This window comes from Chroicocephalus ridibundus, chromosome 1, assembly GCF_963924245.1.
Source record: "Chroicocephalus ridibundus chromosome 1, bChrRid1.1, whole genome shotgun sequence".
Lineage (NCBI taxonomy): Eukaryota > Metazoa > Chordata > Aves > Charadriiformes > Laridae > Chroicocephalus > Chroicocephalus ridibundus.
The window spans coordinates 154,007,972-154,027,919 of NC_086284.1; the positions used below are offsets into that span (position 1 = coordinate 154,007,972).

The window sequence follows — 19,948 nt, forward strand, 5'->3', positions numbered from 1 at the left end:
GGGTCAGTCCCTGTGTGCTCTCTTTGGTGCTTACAGTTTTATAGGGGTTGCATTGGCTGTAGTGCAGTTGCTGATGAAGGGGTTATCAGTTTCTCCAAATTGTTTATGTACAGCAGGAGCCAATTGCTGGTCTGGATGGACTCCTGTCTTACTGAAATGGTAGAAGGTCCAGCTGCATGGACTTGACCTCTGGGGAAGGCAAGAGAAGCAGATCTGTAAGAGAGATTTATTCTAGAGAGATGTCCTACAAGGGAAGCTTACCTGAGGGCTTGCAATACCAGACCCGCCAGATTTTAATTTAGAGTCTCCTTCTACCCAGTCCCCGTTGGATTTACAGGGGGATGGATATTCCCATCCATCTGTGACAGGCCTTCATCATCACCGTGCTGGGTTACATTAAACTGAATTATGCTTTAACGTATGGGACTCCCCTGCCATTTTTAGGGTCGCTCAGGCCACATGCCTTTTCCGATGACCCACGGAGAGGAGCCATGGCAGACAATGAGCAGCAGGAGAGGTGATGTTGCCTCAGCAACCTGGAAAGGGGATGGAGCAGCTGAGACTGAGAAATGGCCCTTTCCCCCATCACCATGGGTTCATTTGCCCCACTCCACACAGTGGGATTTTATCCTCTTGATGTTCTGTTTTGCATTCATTGGGCTGATTCTGGTCCGAAATGTAGTCAGAGGCCAAGGTGAGGCATCTTAGTGGAAAAAAAAAAGGTGCCTGGTGCCAATTAATGTTTTTTTCCCCAGCCTCAGAATTGGCAAGGCTGAGCCTCTTGCTTACACTGTGAAGAATTACAGCATTTTTGCTAACACAAATATGCGTTCTGAGTTTCCCCTCTCCCAGCACATACGCCAACCACCCACCACTTGGCAGCTTCCCTCTGCTGCCAGGCAGTTGCTCTCGCAAAGATCTGAGGATTTCCTCGCGTACTGCACTCTGCCTGGGAAAGGATCGCCCAGCATCGGACCTGCTGATGACATTCCCTAGAGGGGATCGCTGGAGGGGGTTTGGCTGGTTTTTTTCCCCCATCTCCTCTCTCCCTTCCACTTTGGGACAGGCAGCCCTCATGTAAGCGGGCACAGGTTTTGAGCACTGGGATTCGCAACATGGTGCCACTGAAATGTGCTGCAGGGAGGATATTTTCCAGGCAGTCACAGCATGCCCATTAGGATTATCTCTTCCAGGAGAAAGCGAGTGCCTCTATCGCTGCAGGAGAGCTGGGGCTGAAACCATTAGGACTGTTTACAAAGCTAAAGCAAACTGATGCCAGCAGGTATCTGTGGGTGGCTCTAGGGTGAACCCGTGTTGTGCTGGTATAAATCTTTCTCTCGCTCTCTTGCTCACGTGCAGCATGGCTACCAGAAGCGGCGACCTCCTTCTGCCTGGATCCGGCCTCTCGGGCTTGCTCCGGCCGTGTGTGCTTTATCCTCTCGGATGCACCGGCTATAGGCAATCTTACACGTTTATTTACGGACCATAAGGGGCCTGCTCTGTGCACCTGGTACCCAAAGGGTGCGCAGTTGTTGCGGTGCCACAGCATCTCTGCTGCTGGCGTTTTGCACAGGTTTGGCGCAGGTGTTGGCTCTGCAGGTTTGGGACAGAGAGGGAACGAACACAAGCTTAGCACTATGGCATACAGCCGGCGTCAGCACCTATTGAAATCCTGTGGCTGAAATTTGATATAGATGAATGCAAATAAACGCAGCTTGGGAGAAAGGATTTAAGAGGGAGGGCTTTTTCACAGATTCCAAACTAGCAGACTTGTGAAACTCACTGTTTCTGGATATTGTAAAAATAAAATAAAATGATTTGTCAGAAAAGCTTGCAACAGCTTTGAAGGTATATGGGATTGGTCAGCACAAGAGAAGTGGTACCAGCCTGCATGAGTAACTGCTCTGTGCCTGCGTACCATTCCTCCTTGTCTTGGGATATTGGGGATAACAGCAAGCATCTTTGTTTATTCCAACAAAAATCTCATTGGGGAAATCTTTATGGTTTTCTCTGCAGGAGCTTTATCTAACCCTTCTAACGTGCTGGGAAGGAAGGGGGACTGCACATGTCCTCCAGCTTCTAATTTGCTCAAAAGGCAATGTTGAGTGATTGAACTGATGACTTCTTAAGCTTGATTACTTTTTCATCTGCCTGCGAAATATAAAGCATTTAAAACCTCCTGTTCTTATACCCTCTGAGGATGTTCATGTCAGTCCCCATTGTGTTTCTTCGCATCACCTACTGCTGCCATAGTGGCTGTGGAAATGAAGGACCCAATGGTTGTACTACAGAGAATAGGGATAAGGACTGGTAGCACACCGTAACTAACAACGTAAATTTTGGGTTATTTTCTTGGTGGAGGATGGATGTCTGTTACATCTTTCTTTTTGTTTGGCATCTTTGTATTTCTTTAATTGCTATGTCTCTTCCACTAGATCCTAGATCCAAATTTGTAGTGAAACTTTGGCTTCCACAAAGCTGTGTTATGAATGTATTTATCTGTCATATATCTGATATCACAGTGTTTTGGTGGAAACACTGTATGGTATAAGAGACTGTGCTATACTCATATTCTAAACTGCAAGTTACATCATTTTTATCTCTCTCCTTTTTTTTTTTTCACCCTGTGACAGATTTTGTCTTTTTGGCAAAATAAATTTTTTATGCCATCTCCCTTTCATCCCCAGTATATTTTCGGAAATGCTATCTGAAACCTCATGATATTTACAGCCTGGAAATTTAGGGTTCTGTTCTCTGGTGTAGGCTGGGCTCCCACACAAGGCTGTGTCCCTTGATATGCCACAGCTTGTTGTCTTTGCTTGAGGCTACTTGCTTGTTAACTTGCCAACTCAAGATGGGAACAATGAGGTGTTCAAAGAACCTGCCCCCCCAGCCTAAATACTTCAAAAAGCTGGGTTTAAAAGAGCCTTCCTGCAAGCATTAGTCATGGGATATAGAAAATAATGCAAAGAATTACAAAAAAGAAAAGCCCACACAACATGTTTTGTAGATTTCAAATATTTAAAGGAAACATAATACAAGAATTTAATTCTAAGACATAAAAACACAAACCAAAATAAAACTCACCACTGAACAACAGGAGTTCAAGATGTGTGTGCCTGCAGGGCTATGGTCTCATGGGCGTTACAGAGATGTGGTGGGATGGCTCCTATGACTGGAGTGTTGGAATGGAAGGATACAGGCTCTTCAGGAAGGACAGGCAGGGGACATGAGGAGGGAGGTGTCACCCTCTATGTCAAGGACCAGCTGGAGTGCATGGAGCTCCTCCCGGGAATGGATGAGGAGCCTACCAAGAGCTTATGGGTCAGGATTAAAGGGAGGGCCAGGACAGGCGATGTTACAGTGGGGGTCTGCCACAGGCCACCCAACCAGGAAGACCAAGCAGATGAGTCCCTCTATAAACAGATAGGGGCAGCCTCATGTTCACAAACTCTGGTCCTCATGAAGGACCTCAGCCACCCCGATATCTGTTGGAGGGACAACACAGCAGGGCATAAGCAACCCAGAAGGTTCCTGGAATGCATTGATGATAACTTCCTTCTCCAAGTGATAGAGGAGACAATGAGGGGAGGTGCCATGCTGGACCTTGTTCTCGCCAACAAGGAGGGGCTGGTGGGGACTTTGAAGGTCAAGGGCAGCCTTGGCTGTAGTGACTATGAAATGGTGGAGTTCAAGATCCATAGGGCAGCAAGGAGGGCACAGAGCAAGCTCGCTACCCTGAACTTCAGGAGAGCAGACTTTGGGCTCTTCGTGGATCTGCTTGGTAGAGTACCATGGGATAAAGCCCTGGAGGGAAGATGGGCCCAAGAAAGCTGGTTAATATTCAAGGATCACCTCCTCCAAGCTCAGGAGCAATGCATCCCAACAAAGAGGAAGCTGGGCAAAAATGCCAGGAGGCCTGGCTGAACAAGGAGCTCCTGGACAAACTCAAACACAAAAAGGAAGCCTAGGGAGGGTGGAAGCAAGGACAGGTAGCCTGAGAGAAATACAGAGAAATTGTCCAAGCAGCCAGGGATCAGGTTAGGAAAGTTGAAGCCCAGAGAGAGTTAAATCTGGACAGGGATGTCAAGGGCAACAAGAAAAGCTTCTACAGGTACGCCAGTGATAAAAGGAAGACTAGGGAAAATGTGGGCCCTCTCAGGAAGGAAACAGGAGACCTGGTCACATGGGATATGGAGAAGGCTGAAGTACTCAATGACTTTTCTGCCTCAGTCTTCACCAGCAAGTGCTCTAGCCACACTGTCCCAGTCTCAGAAAGAAAAGGCAGGGGCTGGGAGAAGGAAGAACCGCCCACTGTAGGAGAAGGTCACGTTTGAGACCATCTAAGGATCTTGAAGGTGCACAAGTCCATGGGACTTGATGAGATGCATCTGTGGGTCCTGAGGGAACTAGTGGATGGAGTTGCCAAGCCACTATCCATCATATTTGAGAAGTGATGGCAGTCCGGTGAAGTTCCTGCTGACTGGAAAAGGGGAAATATAACTTCAATTTTTAAAAAGAGAAAAAGGAAGACCCAGGGAAATACAGGCCAGTCAGTCTCACCTCTGTGCCCAGCAAGATCATGGAGCAGTTGCTGTTGGAAACTATGCTAAGGCACATGAAAAAGAAGGAGGTGATTGGTGACAGCCAACATGGCTTCACTATGGGCCTGACAAATTTGCTGGCCTTTTACAATGGCCTTTTACATTCTTACAATGGCCTTTTACAAGTGCTTGTGGATAAGGGAAGAGCAACTGACATCATCTACCTGGACTTGTTCAAAGCATTTGACACTATTCTGCACAACATCCTGGTCTCTAAATTGGAGAGACATGGATTTGATGGATGGACTATGCAGTGGATAAGTGGATAAGGCTGGGTGGTCTCACTCAAAGAGTTGCAGTCAACAGCTCGATGTCCAAGTAGAGACCAGTGACAAGTGGCCTTCCTCAGGGCTTGGTATTGGGACTGGTGCAGGTAAACATCTTTGTCGGTGACATGGACAGTGGGATTGGGTGCATCCTCAGTAAGTTTGCTGACGACACCAAGCTGTGTGGTGCAGTCAACATGCTGGTGGGAAGGGATGCCATCCAGAGGGACCTTGACAGCCTTGAGAGGCGGGCCTGTGGCAACCTCATGAAGTTCAACAAGGCCAAGTGCAAGGTCCCGCATGTGGATCGGGGCAATCCCAAGCACAAATACAGGTTGGGTGGAGAATGGCTTGAGAGCAGCCCTGAGGAGAAGGACTTGAGAGTGTTGGTGACAAGAAGCTCAACACGGTTTTATGAAACCCTAAACACTTGCAGGTGAGGCCAATCCTCTAGGCGTGTATTTTCCCCACCCCAGCCTTCTGGTGTTAAGATGTAAAGAAGCCAGGTCTCATCTCATCATGCTTGCAGGTGGGAACCGTGGCATGACCATAAGTTCACAGCTGGATGAACACCCCTGAAGGCAGATCCCTTTATCAGCTAAGCACTGTGACAAAACTTCGATAAGATAAATATGGTATTATCCCAGAGGTGCTTAACTGAACAGGCTTTCTCCCATTTTTTTGTCTAATATTGTTGCCCTATTTCACCTGAGGCAGTACGATATAGTACATCTAGTTAACTCTAGTTAGGAAGATGTTAGAGCATCTTATGAATGACTTTTTGATTCTTCTTAATTTCACATCTCTCTCTGGACAATGCTAAACATTTGATCTTTGAAGACATCTTTGAGCTTACTACAAGGTCTGCTGAAGTCTATCTGTGTTACATCATCTCCTCTATATACCATTGCATGCATTTTCTCTTTGTGCTTTGGGTTGGGAAGAGTCAATGGTTAGGGTCTGGCCAGTGGCAGGACTTTTAGGTGTTCTCCAGATGTATATCCCACTCTGGTGCACCTTGAGATTCAGGTGGGTACCACATACTGTGAACAACATAATCTAGTAAGTGAAAACAATGAGAAGAGAAGGAGATCAGGCACCCGCAAGACAGCTCCCATTGGACAGTACAGCAGCACTTGCAGACAGAAGATTTGGTTTCCAGCAGAGTTTGAATTGCCAGGTCTTCTGCGTTTAGGCCAAAAATAAAATATTCTGTGGAAAGCAGGCTCTTGATAACAAGCGAAATGCCCAGCTCAGTTCAGATTCTTGACATGACTTCCCTGGTGTGCTGATGTGTTACAAAGAGAGGGTTTTGTTTGGTGTCCCCTACTCTCTTTGTTCCGTTTAGCACTCTGGGCTCACACAATCCTGTGGGCTCAACATGCAAGAGCTTTCCCTTGATGACCTATAAACCAGACACCCCTCCTTGCCTTGTGCCGGTCCTCACCAGCTCTTAGCGGTGCACGGGCTGCATCCTCTCACTTACAGCTGCTGCTCTCTGAGGGACAGGGCATTTCTTCTTCGTCAAGCTTTCTGATAACTTATGGCTGAAGTTAAAGACCTTAATCTGTATTTAGCCACAGATGGGCCTTTTCAATGCCAGAAAAGCCTGTTACTTGCTGCTATGTTATTAGGATAGCCGTGTTTTTGCTGGGACTAAACACCGAGGATAACGAAAATTGGGATCTGATGCGAATAGCGGTTTGAGGAAACAACAATGATCTGACCTCTGACTTTGTCTCTGTGCTGGCTGGTGGCCAAGGTGCCAACCGCTTCTACGACAACATTGAGGACATGATTGGTTTCCGGCCCTGGCCTTTAATCAAGATATGCTGGCTGGTGTTCACCCCAGGTCTGTGCTTGGTAAGTGCAATTATGACAACATGGCATACTATTCTGGGTCCCTGGGTTCTCAGTAGAAAAGGCTGATTTATCTTCAAGGTGCTGCTGTAATTTTTTCAAACTGCTATGGAGAAGCAGAAGCTTGTCCATAGCTGAGGAGGTAATTTATTTCTTTTGTAAAGCCTTATCTTTTGCCTGGAAAATTAATTGAGCCTGAAAAGCAACTTGTTTACTGCAAAGGCAAAGGGAAATATATCCTCAAAGTCTGGAGAGGTTTGGTCAAATTACTTTTGAATAGAATAGCAGTGAAAATTACCCTGTTCTGAGATACTTGCTTCAGCCTGTGTTCCTGTGACCTCCCGTGGTTCAGAAATGTCTTTCCACGGCCATTTGCTTTCTATGTTATTAAATCTCTTTTAAAACTTCTGTGACAACTGTGTTTAAAGAAAATGCACCTTAAGTCAGGCGAGTTCTTGCCTGTTTTGAGTTTATGTCCAGTCTTGCTCCACTGATTTTTACATGATTTCTGAGCCAAATTCTGCTCCCGCATCTGGTGTTGAGAGTTGTTTTCTTTGACCTCAGTGGGAACACAGGTGGGATCTATAGCTACAGCTTAAAAAAGATTTCTAGTCCTCTGTCCTCAGGCTCCAGCAGAAGTTCAATACCAGGGAAATTTTCAAAGCAAGTCTGATCCAGCCCAAATCATCTAGAGTTCTGTGGCTAGAGAGCCCCAAGAGGGGTAAATCTGTGCCCACGTGGTACTTCTGGAGGGCTTCTGCCAGGGACAACAACAATTCCTGACTTTGATATGAATAAATGGCTGTCTCAATGTTGCTGGACTCTCAAAGCTGCTGCCAACTTTGCTTAAGTTGAACCTTAAGAAGTCTAAAAGCTTCACACTGCAGAGAAGCCTGGTCCTGGCTCTGACATAACTCCTTGAGTGGTCAGCATGGACCAAGCTCTGCTTCGCTGCAGCTAGCAAGGTCCATGGTAGCTTGTGCAAGACATCACACTCATTGAGAGCTACCAGGCTGGTGAGGGGTCTGGAGACCAAGTCATATGAGGAGAGGCTGAGGGAGCTGGGCACGTTTAGCTTGAAGAGGAGGAGGCTGAGGGGAGACCTCATTGCCCTCTACAACTACCTGAAAGGAGGTTGTAGAGAGGTGGGTGTTGGCCTCTTCTCCCAGGTGAATAATGACAGGACCAGAGGAAATGGTCTGAAGTTGTGGCAGGGGAGGTTTAGATTAGATATTAGGAAGAATTACTTTACTGAAAGAGTGGTCAGGCACTGGAACAGCCTGCCCAGGGAGGTGGTTGAGTCACCATCCCTAGAGGTATTTAAGAAACGTCTAGATGTGGCACCTCAGGGCAGAGATTGTAGGGGTTTTTTTTGTGTGTGTGTATGGTCGCACTAAATGATCTCAAAGGTCCTTTCCAACCATGAAGATTCTATGATTGCCACCCAGCTGGTGCTTGCAGGGTGGCCAGGCTGCCCAGCTTTGCTGTTCCCTTTGCTCTGGCTACGTCTGTGTTTTCTGCTCCTCAGGCTGTCTTCCTGTTTTCCCTGATCAAGTACACACCCTTGAAATACAACAATTTCTACGTGTACCCACCCTGGGGCTACGTGGTGGGCTGGCTGATGGCACTCTCCTCCATGGTCTGCATTCCTCTCTACGCCCTCTTCATCCTCGTGAAAACCAAAGGACCCCTGAAGCAGGTATTGGGATTGTGGTCACTGGGTGAGTTGCTGCTGCTTCCCCCAGACGTCTCATGGGAAGGGCTGCAGGGAAGATGTACATAGCATATTTCTCCTCTGAGAAGACAACTTGGATGAGAGTGGCCCTTGCCCAGAATGCCCTGTAGCTCTAGCTAGCAATTTGGAGGGCTTGAAGAGTCTCAGCACAGCTTCCAGGGTGATCATCAAATGTCCAGAGTCTCCCATGAGACGTTGCACCACCATGCTCTGGGCAGCGTGTAGACATATGCAGAGCATCTCTAACACTGGCTCCACTGGATGGCAGAGAAACCCCTCAGTGTGAGCTACCTGAGGTGACAGGCAGATTGGCTTGGTTTATGATTCAGGTGGTCCTGCTGGCCGTGTAAGTAAAGATGGCATGCCACCACCCTTGTCTCCTCTTTCGTTACTGACTACTGCCAGTGCAATCCAGGTGCAAAACCAGGATCTGTTTTGCCTTTACTTCTTGTCCTTTGGCCCTGATCCCCTTTTAGTCCTGGGTCAGGACTGTGTTATTTTTTGTGAAGAAATGACATCTGGCTATTAAGGAAGGCATACTCACAGAGCTGTAAATGTCTACCCTGTGCCATGCCCAAACCTGCCCTCTTTCACTGTAAACACCTTGTCCTTGGAAGATGCATGTCTAGGAAGGTAATGTCATAGAGATGACTCACCACCTGACCCATGAAGAAAGACCTGAGTGATGTACAGTGCATATTAAGTTCTGCACAATTTCTCTTCTGGTCCTTCCTCATCCTCACTGACTGTAGGCTCATCTGCAGCTGATTGGGGTGGGCAGAAGGTGAACAGGGGACAGGAGCATCCCTGTGACTGTGGTGTAGGTGTGACAGTCACATTGTGGGGTCATGGGGAAGAGGAACCTGCACTGCCAACACAGCCAGGGCCAGGATGGGTGCGGGATGTCCTCATCGGCTTCATTGCCTCAGGGAAGGTGAATCTGTGCCCACGGGGGCTCTTATTTGCTGGCTGGGAGATGTGACTTAATAAGGAGTGACAGGAATTGTGGCAGAGCTGGCTAATGCCCATCTCAGGCTCAGGAGAAGATACAGTGCAATGCCCAGACAGGGACACTAGCAAGAAGTCTTCAGTGACACAGTGAGAGGGACACAAGCCACGCAGGCAAAGGAGGTGGAGAAGTATGATGTTATGAAACAGTTCCTGTTCAGCGGCCTTTGGCCCTTGGGCCTTCTGGTTGCTGTCGGTAGCCATGAAGAGATGGCAAGGTTAGGAGGGAGCTAGGAGCTGTACACCTCCCAATAAGAGGAACTCCAGGTGAATCTTGTGCTGTGATGTGATTTCCTCCAAGTTCAGACCTTGAGTCTTGCCTCTTACAGCCCTCTCCTGTGCTCCCAGCCATTTAGGGGTAATGCATCTGTCCTTTCCCGTGATCAGTTTGAAGAGTTTGACTGGGAGGCTCACAAAATGTCTGACTCCCCACAGCTCTGATGTTTCATATGTCTAAATGAGGGCTCGGAGCTGTCATTGAAGTAGTTGCCTGAATGTCCTTCCTGCTACACAAGCAACATTTCTCACCTGTTGCAAAGTGCTTTGAGCCTTTGGACTTAAATGTTGTTGTGAGTAGTGTTAATGCTAATTTTACAGCACATCCGAGGAATTGATTTCAGTTTGAGGGTTTTTATATTTGCCCTGGTTTAGATGATATTAGTTGTAATTTCCGCGGACTTCTCAGTTACATTAACATGAAGAAACTTCCAAGGATGTGGTTTAGGCATGTAGGAAGGAATCAGCTGCTAAGCCTGGGTTGATTCAAGGGAGAATCAAAGCCAATCACATGATACATCCTGGAAAAGTAGCTCTTGTTTTGAAAACAGGTTTTCTCAAAACTTACCTGTTCCTTTTTTCCAGTCACACCCCAGAAATGTAGTGAATTAATTTCCTGACACAGATGCTCCTGACACAGTGCCTTTCAACTGAATATTGCAAAATATTCACTGAAAGCAAGTTTGTAATTGGTAATTATGATCAGTCACTGCAACGAACTGATTCCTCTTGTTACAGTTGACTGACCAAGAAACACAAATGTTGTTTCCTAATGTGGCTGATTAAGACAGCTCCAGCTCCAAAGACCGAAAACTCGCAATGAACTGCTCACAGAGCAGTTGCAGGCCAAGGCTGATTTCGGAAATCATTGGGCAAATACTTTTGAATAAATGAGCAAAATCCGGGATCCTGGCAGGCACTTCACAAGGAGTGAAAGCATTGAAATTAATCCAGTGAGTCACAGATGAATGGCCCGCTCTGCTTGTGATGCTCTCTGCAAGGGGGGAGCGTGCACTGGCCTGAACAGGAAAAAGTAGCTGTGAAAGTCTGTATTCAGCAGGGAAGTGATACGCTGGCCCACGGAGCTGGGCGGGTGGCTGCAGGAAACGGCATGTTACTTGGTTTTGGGATGAGCCTAAGTGCTCAGGAAGGGGTGTGTGTGCGCGTCGTGGTTTGGGCCGGATTGGCCAACCAGAATGACAGATGGCCCCTTCCCCACCCCTCTCTCCAAAGAGAGATAAAGAGAGGAAGAGATAAGGAGATTTATGAGTTTAGAAAAAAGAACTAAGCTACTTTCATGAAAATATTAATAAATAATGAAATAATAAATAATAATAAAATAAAATAAAAAGTATATAATAGATACAAAACCGTATCCAGCTCCCAGGATGATGATCGCGTCACCATCAGGGACAGGGAAAGTCCCAGACTGGACAGGAGCTGGCTTCCACATCAGGAGTCAGGAAAGCTCGGATTGGGATCAAAAGCAGACAAACAGACAGGGTCCTCCTAGGACATCGGCCATTGAAGAAAGAGATTTGACCCTTTGATCCCTTAGCTTTTACACTGAACATGATGCTGATGGGATAGAATACCCTGTTGGTCAGTTTTGGGTCATCTCCTCCCTACAGGTGTGACCCCTCTATGCTTTTCTGCTTCCGAAAGTAAATAACGAAGTTAGCTGACCTTGGTTGTTATAGCGATAAGTATAAGCACGAGCCTCTCTGCATACCATTCCTTGGTATAATCAGGTCTTATCACTCTGAGAACGAACAGTTTCTGAACAATATGCTGTTAATTTCAGAGTTAGAAGTGGCCCAGCTAAAAAGTAAAATTACAGAACAGAAAATTGGTTCTGTTTTACCTTAAACCAGGACAGTGAGGTACCAGAGGGGCTTCAAAAATGGGATGAGAAAACCCAGAAATTCACAGCAGCTCTCTCTGCGGGCTGGCAATTTTTGCCCAAAGAGCTCCAAGTTCTTTGCATTTTTTTTTTAAGGATAAATTGCCCCAAAGCTGAGACAACACTAGTGTCCGTGTGTGTGGAACAGCCTGCAGCACTGGTGGCATTGGGGAGGACGGGGGGAGCTGAGGTCAGGCAGGTGCCCCACAGCCCCTGCTGGTGCCTGCCCCACCATGGCCTGCCTGGCTGCGAGAGGGAGCTGGCATGGCTTGGGGGCAGGAACCAGTCTGTGGAAGGGCTGCTTTACCAGGGAAGCCCCACGGGGGTAGGTATCACCCGCCACCCTGTTTCGGACCATAGTCGGAAATGCCCGGCACTTTCTGATGGCCAGACCATTTGGAAGGCTCCACAGATCCCACCAAAAATCAGTGGGAAGCACAGCTCCTTGGCATAGGGAGCTTTGGGTGGTTTTTCCATGGTCATAGAAAATGTCTGTGGGGCTAATCTCTAACATCCTTTCTCCCAGAACCATGCTTGTGAGGAGCCCTGTATGTCGGGTTGTCAATCCACGGCCCAGGTTTGAGCCCACAGGTGGAATAATGGTCACTGAGAGCAGTTAAAGCGAGCCTGCTCTCCTTCCTCTCCTTTTCACAGCCATTCGTCAGGAAAGGAGCAGGGAGCTGGGAACGTTAGCTCTCTAGATGCCTTTGCCCCCAGCAATGGTTGTGGATCACTATTGGGTGTCAGTTTGTTTATCAGCTTAATTAACAGAGACTTCCTCTCCGCAGCGGCTGACACAGCTGATTTCCCCAGCAGAGGATTTGCCGCAGCCGAAGAAGCACGTGGCGGGTCTATCCGAACTGAAGCGCAAGGGATGGTCCCCTCCAGTCCAGGAGGTGCTCAGCGTCACAGAGAGAGAAACCAATTTCTAAGGCACAGGGGAAGTCTCCTCCATACGCCGGACTGATTCGCTCTCTCCTTCCCGAAGTGGTTTCTTTTCTCTCCCGGGCTCTTCCCTTCTCTCCTTCACACCTGAGACAGAAGCATCTGGGACACCCTCTCCTTCCAGCCAGCTGGTTGCACCCACCAGGGACAGCACTTCTTTTGACTCGCTGGGGACAACTCTCCCTGTCAGCAGCCGGGGAGAGAGCAACAAGGTTTTTTTTTCAGAAGAGTCCTTCATTACTGACACTAGTGGGGAAGAGAAAAACAACTTATTAACAAAAAAAAAAAAGGAAAAAAAAAAGGAAAAAAAAAAAGAAAAAAAAGCGGTCGTGTTTGGAGGAGGAAAGGAAACCACAGTGGTGAGAGAGAGCAGAGAATAAAGGTGTGCAGGAGCAAAGTTAGGGATGCAAAGGCACAGAACGATGGGGCCTTAGAGCAGGGAGTAAGGAAGTTGGTTCAGAAGTACATAAGAAGCTGGAGGATGACAAAGGAAAGTGCATTGCTAGGTCACCTACGTACGAGGGAGAGGGAGCCAGGAACATATCATAGGCGGTGATAAAAGGAGGCTGCAGCGTTAGTAGTTACGGCTTCAGTTGTCACTGAAAGGGAAGAGAGTGACAGGGTGCTCGATGCAATCACGGTTATTGACGATGGCTCTCAACGCAGTCTCAGGCTGGAAAGGGGCTGAGGAAAAACTGTGTAGGGGCTCACTCTTGGTCAAAACTACACGGCTTAGTGAAAACGCATCTGAGAGTGAAACAGATGACTATTTGACAATTCTTTCACAAAATTCAGAGAGTGCAGGAAAAGTCCCAGAGCAGTTGGTAAAAAAAAAAAAAAAAAAAAAAAAGAGCTGCGGCAGAGCAGGGAGAAATGAGACCCCGGGGACTGCACGCCCACAAATTTAACTGCACTGCTGGGGCATTTTGTAGAGGAATTAATGAAGGAGTTGATGGGCCTGATTCTGTGCTGCAGAGCAGCTTTGGGGCGAGGGTGGGAGAAGGATTGCGCTCCCTCGGCTGTGCTGCAGATGACTGCTCAGGGGATGAGGAAGACATAATCGGGTGCAATAATCATACGCTCAGGCAAGATAAAGTGATAATTAATAGGTAAGATGGGTTCATTGGAAGCAGATTTTGTTGAATTAAAGGTCTCACGTTGCCAGGGTAGTCATGAATGCGAGGCGATGGCTGGGAGGGATTGCGCTTGGAAGCGGTGTTTGGTGCGGTGCCACGCAGCTCTGTCCTGTGGAGGCTGGGGCTGTAAACCTCCCTGCCAAAACCTACTTGAACGCCTATCAGAATTTCACAGTTCAAACCACAGGAAAAGACAGTGTCAGGATCCCCCCCAGGAGCTTTGCTGTGGTGGAGGGTACACGCGCCGGTGCGTGGCTGTGTTGCAATAGTGGCGCATCAAACCACGCCGGAGAATGGCCATTAAAAAGAATCAGAGATGCCACAGGCTCCTTTCCCTTGTTCCTCGTTCCAAGTAATTGCTTTTCCCTGTGCTGTGTGGAGATAAACCACCAGCGCTGAAAGTAAGCGGGAAAATCGGGCCTCATCTGTGCAATGCGGTACCTATTCCAATTGCTATGGGAACCTTATCTTCTGCGGTTTCCTGTGAGTTTAACTGGTGAATTAGCATAGGGCGATCTTTCCCCTATCTAATTTCCTTTCCTTTAAAAACTAAAACCTAAAAATTGTTGGCGGAATGAACGCTGAAAGTCAAGTATCAAAATTTCTACCTCTCTGAGGTATTATCGTTTGATTGGAGATGATTTACTGTAAAAGGCAGAGAGAGCTGGCAAACCTCATTCTTGTTGCCTGCAAAGGACTGCAGCATCACATAAGGCACCATTTATTTTATTTTTGTTTTATAAGGCGCTAAATGTCACATTGCAGCCATAGTCAGGGGAAGAGCTTAACATCCAGAGGCTTGCAGTCAGGCCTGGTGGGTAAGTATTTTGTTGGGTTTTTTTCCTCTCCTTCCCAGCGGTGTTGCTCACGATTTGGTGGGGGCAGCAGCTCCCCGCAGTGGGTCTCTGCATGGACCCAGTGGCTGCCACCCAGCAGCAGCAGCGACAGGGTGGCACGGCCCCATCAGCTGGAAAAATCACTGGCCCTGGGGTGGTGCTGGGGTGTCCGGCGGGTTCTTGCTCTGCGGCTGCCTCCCCACGCTCGGAGCTGTAGCAGGGTCGTGCAGGAGAGGTTTGGTTTCAGGCATGGGCTGCAGCTGCCTTGGCAGCACCCGTAGTCCAATGGTGGCATTTGTTTTGAGAAGGAAACCTGCCTTCTCGTCTTCAAGCAAGAGAAAGGAAAGTTAGAGGGCTGGGACTTGCCATCCAGATCCACCCTTAGGCATTCGCACAGGTTTCTTGTACGACCCTTGGTGGGACATTTAACCCCTTTGCTCCTGCGGCCATGTCTTGAAGATGCAAGGTAGTGTCGTACTGCCAGAGAAGTGGTGGAGATGTGTTCGCTCTTTTTTCTGAGTAGTCGGGTAACGTTGCAAAAATCCTAGAGAGAAATAAATCACTTTTCAGTTCTGAGCGCAAACGTGGGGCTGTGTTATTGAAAATAAATACTGCATGAACTGGTTCCTCTGTTGCCGATGTACAATCTGATAGTCCCGTCCCAACTCTGCCAGGAAGCAGCATATTTTAATAAAGTCAGAGGAGTTATTGCTGTCCTCATGGAAAGAAATAACAAAATTCCCAGGATCAGGAAATTAATACAGATGCTTCGGATGGGATTGACAGTCTCAGGAAGCTTAAGGGAAAGCTCAGTGACCCAGGTACACCCAGCAGGGGGGAACAGGGGAAAATGCCACCAATGGCTGTCTTTTGCTCTGAGACCCCCAGCATGCAGGCGTGGTGAAGGACCAAGCACTGGTTTGTTAAACTGATACAAACATCTCGGGCTTTGCTGTGTGCGTACGACAGATCTGAGAGGTCTCCATCATCCCCTGGAAGTGGGCACTTCGGAGATCTCCGAGTCTGAAAGGAAACTGCTCCCTCTTTGCGCACCACCAGGGTGTAAATATGCCATTGAAGGGATGGTATGGAGGGCAGGGAGAGACTTTTTCCCCCCGTAATTGTTGATAACATGCCAAGACATGATGCATTTGAAGCTGAAGTCCAAGGGAAGTTACGAGGTAGCCATGCTACCTGCTTTCCTCCTGGTTGGAGGAAAAACACTGTATATAGAAGAAAGAACAGACTTCTGTCAACCACCTAATTACCACTTCTGGGTTTTCAGGTTTGGGTTTTTTTTTCATTAAAAGACCATTTTCACCCCTATCTCTGGAAAGGGAAGCCAGGAAAATAGTTTGTTAAAAAAGAAATCAAGCCAAAGATTCTTGTATTTTCCTTCTCCTTTCTTCATTCTGTATTTCTTTTCTTCCCATTTTTCGTGTTTCCTCCCCTTCAGCCTTCCCTCCCTTCTTCCTTCGACAATGGCAAATGGGAAAAAAAAGGAAATGATAGCTGAAAACTTGTACTGGACAGAATTTGAAAAACGAAAGATAAAACAAATGGCAAACAAGCCAAACAAGTTGTTACAAGTTATTTGCTTGCCACGCTCCTGCCACCGCTCATCCACCCTCCCAGCCAGAGAGGTTGTGTCCATCCCTGTGTGCACCAATCAAACCCCTTCCCATGCCCTGCTGGCAAGTTTCTTTTTCCCAAAGAGAAATGCATCGTTCTTGAGCCTCTTCCCTGAGATCCTCATCTGGATGAACGTGTTTCCTGGTTTGGCTGGACTGTTCCCCCCTGCTCTTGGTTAGGAAGGGAGACACCATGGTGTCCCTAGCGTGGCCTTGGGCTGCAGGCAGCTGGCCAGCCCTTTCCATCCTGGCCCTGGAGGATGGATCCAAGCTCTGGAGGACTCTTATAGGAATTCTTGCACTTCTACCATTGTCCAGCATGAAGTAATATGTATTTCTTCTCATCATCAGGATGTCTTCAGTTTTCACGACTCCAACATTCAACATAGTTTTTTGGGAGGAGGAGGATGGCAGTGGCATTTCATCTTGGTTGGAGCTTTGCTCTCAAACCTTCTCTCTGCCCCAGATGACCATGGGAGCCCTCAGGCAAAGAACAGTGATCTGCTGTAGCTCTCAATGAGTTGGAGATGCAGCTGTGCCCTCCCTCCAGCCCTCATCTTAGCTTTTTGGGTGGAGAGAAGCTAGGGCCATGATAGCCCTAGCGCAAGGGTTTTCTACCAAGGATTGGAGCCACAGCTCCATCCTGATCAAAGCTCTTGATTTTCCCTTGATCCTGGTGCATGTATTGCACCTTGCCAAGGCCAGGAGAGGACAAAGGGCAATAGGGACTGAGCTGGAGGAAATAGTGCATTTTTGTTTGTGAAAAACCTTAGAAGACGAGGGGAGACTGGTTTCTCAGATCTTAGGTCATGTTTGTGTTGTGTGAGTTTCGGGTACTCTGCAGTGGCTGTGTGGTTTGTGCTTGCATTTGGGGACTTTCTTGAGCTTTTGCTTCCCTGGTGTGTGGCAGGAGGGGTTTGGTGAGGTGCTTTCCTGATCTTGAAGGGGGGTGGGCCTTGCCCAGGTAGAAATAAGAGACAGAAGCAGAGTGACTTGGGTGCACAGCCAAGAAGGGCCAGGAAAGAGGCAGTCTGCAGTCATGAGGGTATAGAGAGCGTCAGGTCATCTTGCTGTTCTTTGCTTTATTAGGTTGCATGTGCCTATGTACAGTAACATCCTACTAATTAGCTAAATTGGGTTTGAACAGGGTAAGAGGGAATTAATGTAGATCAATACAAGCTTTCAAAAAATAAAGATTAAAATGTAAGACCTGGGGGGATGAGGAGATGCGTATATGCTACCGTACGGTTCCTCCTGCGGGGCTGCAGAGAAGGACTGGGGTGTCAAAGTCAAAGACTTTATTCCTGGATCTCTTGCGGGGGCCAAGGGAAGAGGGAAAACGTGGCTAACAGTGCTGTTTTGTGTTGAAACCCAGAATAAGCTCTGCCCCCTTGACTGCTCTTGGAGCATGATTCTGGCTCTGTTTTGAATCCCTGACCCATGACTCTCTCTGCAAAGGAGGACACATATTTTCGGAGCTGTCTGTTCCGGTTTGTCAAGCCTGTGCTTGGAAAGCTATGTGGAAAAGAAAGGGATTCCCAGAGAGAAATGCTTTCAATGGCTGTGCAAAGCCAGTCATGGGCAACTCTCTCGTGTCTTGGTTTTGGTGATGTGCCAAGACCATGCTGCGAAATGGTCTCTTGAGTTCTTTTTTTTTTTTTCCTTTTTTTTTACAGGCTGTAGAATAGTTTCCTCCCCAGCCTGGGTTACAGCCAGGATGGGGAGTTTTACCCCTCTAGCTGTGTAGGATGGCTGCTCTAGACTGGAGGTGTGCTCATGCTTATTTGTTATTTGCCAGTGGCCACTAGACTTTTCTAAATTGTGCTTTACCAAGTGTGAGGCTTTTGTTGTGCCATGGTGTGGATAGTGGTCTCTGGAGAAGGATGAGTGATTACGGGCAGTCTGGTGCCTTTCTTGACATCGTATTTCAACAGGAGATGAAATGACCTTCTTTTTCTCATGGAGCAATAAACTCACACCCAAACAAAAAAGCAACCTGTCACCTTCCCACATCCTGGAGAAGGGCCGTTGCCGCGTCGTGCGACACATGCCTCCCTCCCCACGCACTAGCTTTGAAGTGGGGATGACCTGAGAGCTGGAGCCCAGTGTTTTTGACCAGGCTGTCTAGGAGCAGAGGGCTTTGTGCAGGGATGCTGCAGTCTCATTACTTTGGGGAAGACATGTCCAGGCAGTGTTAGTTTTCTGTGTTACACTTTTGGATAAGGTACAAATTCCCCAGACAGGCCAGGGGACTGTGGCTCCCATTGGCACCGGTGTGACGTGTATGTCAGTCACGTAACAGGGAGGCGGTGGTGGAGTCCTCTCCCCCGTGCCCCATGCAGTCCTGTCCCATGGGTGCCTGTCCTGCCACCAGCACTGGGCTCTCTCATTGCTGGTTGCTTTTGTAGGGCTCGGCTTTACACCTCCTGCTCAGCCAAAGCGTAAGCTACCAGCTAAGTAAAACTGGAGCCTGGGGGCAGCCTCCAGTTGTCCAGTCCTGTAAACCTCCTTGTCCAGGAGCCCAAGCGCAGGAGTATGTGTCTCCACGTGGGTAAACGGTGCGGTCAGGAACAGATAGTTTTTTTCAGAGCCTGTGGGTGGAGGATACTTGAATGCTTTCAGAACATACTGATTTTACAGTGACAAGCTGGGAAAATGACAGGAATTCGTTTCCTTTTTTTTTTTTTTGACTTACCTGCCCTAGCCAGCAGTTAAAAGATCCAGCTTTTAACAGTTATTTGGTGCTTAAGATTTTACATAATGTAATTTTCAATGAGACCCACCCCAGCCTCTTTTGCAGTTCAAGACAGGGGTAGCATTTCCCTTGCGTTTGGGGGTGGTTGAGCTCCATCCCCCTTTCCAGCTTCCCTGGTTTCCAGAGAGTTGGAACTGGGCTTTATTAGGGTTGGGGGTTACTTCTGAGGGATCTCTCCGTCTCTCCAAGCAGCTGTCACAGCCTGCGGTCAGGGGAGGCAGCAGCGAAACCTTTGCTGTTTGGTCCTCGCGCTCCCACGAGGCTTCCTGCGAAGAGAAAAAAGGCGAAAGGGGGCCGGTCCCTTTCAGAAAGTTAGAGATACTCGTCTGAGATGTTGCGCATCTCCACATGGGTGCATGTGTGTCAGGGCATCTGGGGGACAATTAAGCTTTGGTATTTTTTGTGTCTTAAATCACACCACTGGTGTCCATGTGACAGAGACTGGTAAGTAAATTTGTTGCTGCTGGCATTTTGAGTTTGTGAGCCTCCGGACCTTGACAATAAGTAGAGGTAATTTGTAATCTTGGTAAAACTTCCCAAAATGTCTTCCCTCTCTGGAAGGAAGGGAAGGGTGCTTTACTGACCCTGGGCAGAGGTGTCAGCAGCATCTTCGGGGTGTTCTGGCCAAAGTCCCTCGGGCGGGCTGACGTACGGCACATCGAACGACAGCAAAGCAATTTCCCACCGTCCGATTCTATCAATAGAAACAAATCCCCCGGGGCGCGGTGAAACATGATTGCTGCAAACAAGGGCTCATTTTGGTTGTGTGCATCACATGGGCAAGCAGCAGCAAGGCTGCAGGCTGGAGACGTTTTCCCTCTCGCTGCAGGCACCGTCCCTTCCTACGTGCTGATAAATGAGATTGCAGCTGCGTGGCACTTCACAGAGGAACCGGGCCTTTGCTCTTCCTCCTCCTCTTGTCCCCAGGGCCCGTGTACTGCCCTGCAGTGGGCAGTGATTGTACTGCCTCTGTTGTTAACTTGCCCTGGCTTG

At 48.1% G+C, this 19,948-nt stretch overlaps 1 protein-coding gene across 4 annotated transcripts in view; it reads left to right on the forward strand.

Moving 5' to 3' along the window:
* The window catches only part of SLC6A12 (solute carrier family 6 member 12), a 46,409-nt gene extending 30,366 nt beyond the window's left edge, over nt 1-16,043 (forward strand). The window contains exons 13-15 of one of the 4 annotated variants that reach the window (XM_063318896.1): nt 6,633-6,733; nt 8,259-8,451; nt 12,441-16,043. In XM_063318896.1, the coding sequence (XP_063174966.1) occupies nt 6,633-6,733; nt 8,259-8,451; nt 12,441-12,619 (473 nt within the window). In that variant the 3' untranslated portion in view covers nt 12,620-16,043. Of the gene's footprint in view, nt 1-6,504; nt 6,604-6,632; nt 6,734-8,258; nt 8,452-12,440 lie in introns of those variants that run through there. The other 3 variants (XM_063318904.1, XM_063318913.1, XM_063318922.1) reach the window with 3 other exon arrangements.
* The last annotated feature ends 3,905 nt before the right edge of the window (nt 16,044-19,948 follow it).